The following is a 4,515-nucleotide window of genomic DNA, read 5'->3' as shown; positions in this document are numbered from 1 at the left end:
TCCTTTTAGTTTTTTTTTTTTTCACCCTCTAGTCAAAGGGCAGTTACTCTTCTCTGTGGCTTATGAAATGACCAGGCGGTCAACATACACTCCAGAGGTGGAGGGATGATTAGTCTCCTTTGTGTTATTTCCTGAATAGTAAACAGGGAATGCTTGGGAATTCCCAGGTAGTTTGGGAATCCTACTGGAATATCCAACAGAGCTTGGATTCTACTGTATGATACAATTTAGCAATAAGTAGTTGTAATTAATTAATGAACATAGTAGTTTCTCCTTTTCATAGTGTTAATGTATTATGCTTAGCGAGTTTCTCGACAATAAACTAAGACTTAAGGAAACGTAGTAGCTGAATGAGAAGAGAAAGTTCAAGTATTATCTAGGAGTGCAGTAACTGGTTAGGACTCTGGGTGCCGCTGTTCACCAGTCTGGAAGATGAAGACAGCACGCATACACCCAGGGCGGGAGGGGGACTTCTTGAACCACCATCACTGCCGGATTGAGAAGTCTCTCTGAGGCTGCCCTGATCATACTTCTGGACCACTTTCTGCTCTGAATTCTCCTGAAAATAAAATTATGTTAATTTAGACTCAGAGAGCAGGTAAACAATACTCTTGGTGCCGGACTGAGAGAATACGAAGCAAGAGAGCAATGGCGATTCGAGTGAAGGTGCTCGGCTGCCGTAGGCTGGTCCTACTGTTCCTTTTTCTGGGGCTGTTGTTGGAAGCCCAGGCTGGGAAGATCCGCTACTCGGTGTCAGAAGAGACAGACAAAGGTTTTTTTGTGGGCAACATCGCCAAGGATCTAGGGCTACAACCCCAGGAGCTGATGGAGCGCGGAGTCCGAATCGTCTCCAGAGGTAGGAAGCAGCTCTTTGCTCTGAACCTGCGAAGCGGCAGCTTGGTCACCGCGGGCAGGATAGACCGGGAAGAGCTCTGCGCTCAAAGCGTGCGGTGTCTGGTGAGTTTTAATGTCTTAGTAGAGGATAAAATGAAGCTTTTCCCTGTTGAAGTGGAAATAATTGATATTAATGACAACACTCCTGAATTCCAGTTAGAAGAAGTGGAATTTAAAATGAATGAGATAACTGCTCCAGGTACCAGGATCCCCCTGCCTTCTGGGCAAGACCTTGATGTGGGTATGAATTCGCTCCAGAGCTATCAGCTCAGCTCCAACCCTCATTTCTCCCTGGATGCTCAACAGGGATCTGATGGGTCCCAACAGCCAGAGATGGTGCTGCAGAGTCCCCTAGACAGGGAAGAAGAAGCTGTCCATCACTTCCTCCTCACTGCTTTTGATGGGGGCAACCCAGCCCGTTCAGGAACCCTCCAAATTCGAGTTCAGGTGGTGGATGCAAATGACAACCCTCCAGCGTTTACACAAGCAGTGTACCACACGAGTGTACCCGAGAACGTGCCTCTGGGCACTCGGCTGCTCATGGTAAAAGCCACGGACCCAGATGAAGGTGCCAATGGGGAAGTAACATATTCATTTCATAATATAGACCACAAAATGGCACAGATATTTCACTTGGATTCTTACACGGGAGAAATATCAAGTCAAGAACCTCTGGATTTTGAAGAATACACAATTTATCCAATGGAAATTCAAGCTCAGGATGGTGCAGGCCTCATGGCCAGAGCTAAGGTGCTGGTCAAAGTACTGGACATAAATGATAATGCCCCAGAGGTAACCATCACCTCTGTCACCACTTCAGTCCCAGAAAACTTTCCTCCTGGGGCCATAATTGCTCTTATCAGTGTGCATGACCAGGACTCCGGAGACAATGGTCACACTTCATGTTCCATTTCTGGAAATCTACCCTTTAAATTAGAAAAGTTAGATGATAATTATTACCGTTTGGTGACAGAAAAAACAATGGATAGAGAACTTACCTCCCAGTACAACATTACAGTAACAGCCACAGATCAGGGAACTCCGACTCTATCTGCTGAAACACACATTTCACTGCAAGTGACAGATATCAACGACAACCCCCCTGTCTTCCCCCAAGACTTCTACTCCACCTACATTCTAGAAAACAACCCCAGAGGTGCCTCCATTTTCTGCGTGACAGCCCATGATGCCGACAGTAATGAGAATGCACAGGTCACTTATTCCCTGGTGGAGGACACCATCCAAGGAGTGCCTCTATCCTCCTATATCTCCATCAACTCAGACACTGGAGTCCTATATGCCTTGCGATCGTTTGACTATGAGCAGTTCCAGGACCTGCATTTGAGATTGATTGCTCGTGACAGTGGGAACCCACCACTCAGCAGCAACGTGTCAGTGAGCATATTTGTGCTGGACCAGAATGACAACACACCTGAAATCCTGTATCCTGCACTCCCCACGGATGGTTCCACCGGTGTGGAGCTGGCACCCCGCTCTGCAGAGCCAGGCTACCTGGTCACCAAGGTGGTGGCAGTGGACAGAGACTCTGGCCAGAACTCCTGGCTATCTTACCGCCTACTCAAGGCCAGCGAGCCGGGACTCTTCGCGGTGGGGCTGCACACGGGCGAGGTGCGCACAGCGCGGGCCCTGCTAGACAGAGACGCGCTCAAGCAGAGCTTGGTGGTGGCAGTCCAGGATCACGGCCAGCCCCCTCTCTCGGCCACCATCACGTTCACCGTAGCTGTTGCTGACAGCATTCCAGAAGTGCTGGCCGACTTGGACAGCATTGAAACTTCCTCCCACCCGGACAACTCCAGCTTCACGCTGCACTTGGTAGTGGCTGTGGCCGCTGTCTCCTGCGTCTTCCTCGCCTTTGTCATCGCGTTGCTGGTGCTCAGATTGCGACGCTGGCACAGACTGCGTGCGCAGACTTCAGCAAGTGTATTGGCGGGCTTGCCCACCTCTCACTTTGTGGGTGTGGACGGGGTGCGGGCTTTCGTGCAGACCTATTCGCACGAGGTCTCGCTCACCGCAGACTCTCGGGGGAGTCACGTGATCTTCCCGCAGCCCAACTACGCCGACACGCTCATCAGTCAGGAGAGTGGTGAGAAAAAAGATTTTTTGTCAGTACCCCAGTCTTTACTTGAAGACAAAAAGGAAACATTTTCTCAGGTAAATCTTTTGTAGTAAATTTTTATCTAGAAAAAAATAATTTCTGTGTTTACTTACTTGCTTTCACTCTTTACTGCTAAAAAGTCTCTATTTCCCATCTTTGTGTTTGTCTTTGTGTTTATATTTACAGATCCTGGGAAATCATTATTGTTTCTATCCAAGTATATTTATAATTGTTCTTTCATTGAAAAGATCATAATTAATCATAACGTAGTTGGTTGGGACAGAGTTGTGGAAAGAGCATTGCATCAGAAACAAGGAGATTTAGCTTCTAACGTTTTCTTGCTTGCTTCTGGCCAAGTAATTTTTTCTTTACCATGCTCTTATCTGACAATGATAGAGTTTGACTAGGTCTACAAATATTTATGTGACTGATTCTGTTTTCAGATATCCTTGGATTATAAATATCTCATCTATTCCTAAATTTAATGTATATGTCATCTGTTGGGGTGCTGTTTTATTTGGGAATATTTGAAGAGGTAAAGATTGTCTAAAGTATTTTAAGTTGTGTTAACATAAAATTATGGAAATTTAGGTAACCTGAAAGTTTAAACTATTGTTGAATATTTCAGCCCTTTTACTCGTTTATTTTTATATGTTTTATGCACACTCAAGAATACACCAAATGTTTAAGTAAGTTACAAAATGAAGTAATAAAATGGACGACAGAAAATTTCCTCTGCAACATGAGAAATAGTTTGAAGCCTCCTGACTTGTATATTATGCCTATAATGTAAACAACTAACAAAAATCAAATATATATTCCACTTTGATGTATTAGCTCTTCACAAGAAATGTATCATAAGTCCATGCTTTAAAATACTCTGTTCCAATAAATTAAAGAGATACATAAAATATGAAATGAAAAAAGCAAAAGCATAATAAGGCACAAATAAAGATAAATAAATAAATGGGCCAAAGATGGGAAGAAAGTGGTGAGCCAGGCTAACACTAAAGCAGGAATTCTGGTCTTGGACTTATCTTGATTGGACAAATCTGTATACAATCTTATACACAACAAATATAGAATGACCATTTTTATATGAAAATATGGAGAATCTATAACAATTTAATACATAATCATCACATGCACAAAAAATGGCAGAGAAAATTTCAAAGTACCAATAATATACATGCTTTATAACAGGTGCTTAAGTCACAAAGTGGGTGGTAGCGGCATAGGGGAGAGTTATTAATGATAAAAAGGTACAGACCTTGCATTGTAAGATGAATAAGGCTGTAGGACCCAATGTATAGCGTGGAGACTATAGTTGATAACATTACATTGTATAATAGAGATTTGCTGAGTGTAATTTAATTCTCTCACACACACAAAGGTAAGTATGTAAAGTGATGAATGTATTATTAGCTCAGTAGGAGGAATCCTTTCACAGTGTGTATATGTATCAAATCATCATGTTGTACACTTTAAGTATCTTAAAATTTTAT

At 43.5% G+C, this 4,515-nt stretch overlaps 1 protein-coding gene across 1 annotated transcript; it reads left to right on the top strand.

Moving 5' to 3' along the window:
* On the top strand, positions 287-3,633 carry LOC108636356 (protocadherin gamma-A1-like). Its single transcript, XM_018050244.1, has one exon. The coding sequence runs from the start codon at positions 649-651 to the stop codon at positions 3,079-3,081; it is 2,433 nt and encodes an 810-aa protein (XP_017905733.1). The 5' UTR covers positions 287-648; the 3' UTR covers positions 3,082-3,633.

The sequence above is a fragment of the Capra hircus genome, chromosome 7, assembly GCF_001704415.2.
Source record: "Capra hircus breed San Clemente chromosome 7, ASM170441v1, whole genome shotgun sequence".
Lineage (NCBI taxonomy): Eukaryota > Metazoa > Chordata > Mammalia > Artiodactyla > Bovidae > Capra > Capra hircus.
This window is presented reverse-complemented; position numbering and strand designations above follow the sequence as displayed.

What these genes read in the sequence shown, in the direction of transcription:
- LOC108636356 (XM_018050244.1), top strand. Translation starts at nt 649, where the DNA reads ATGGCGATTCGAGTGAAGGTGCTCGGCTGCCGTAGGCTGGTCCTACTG.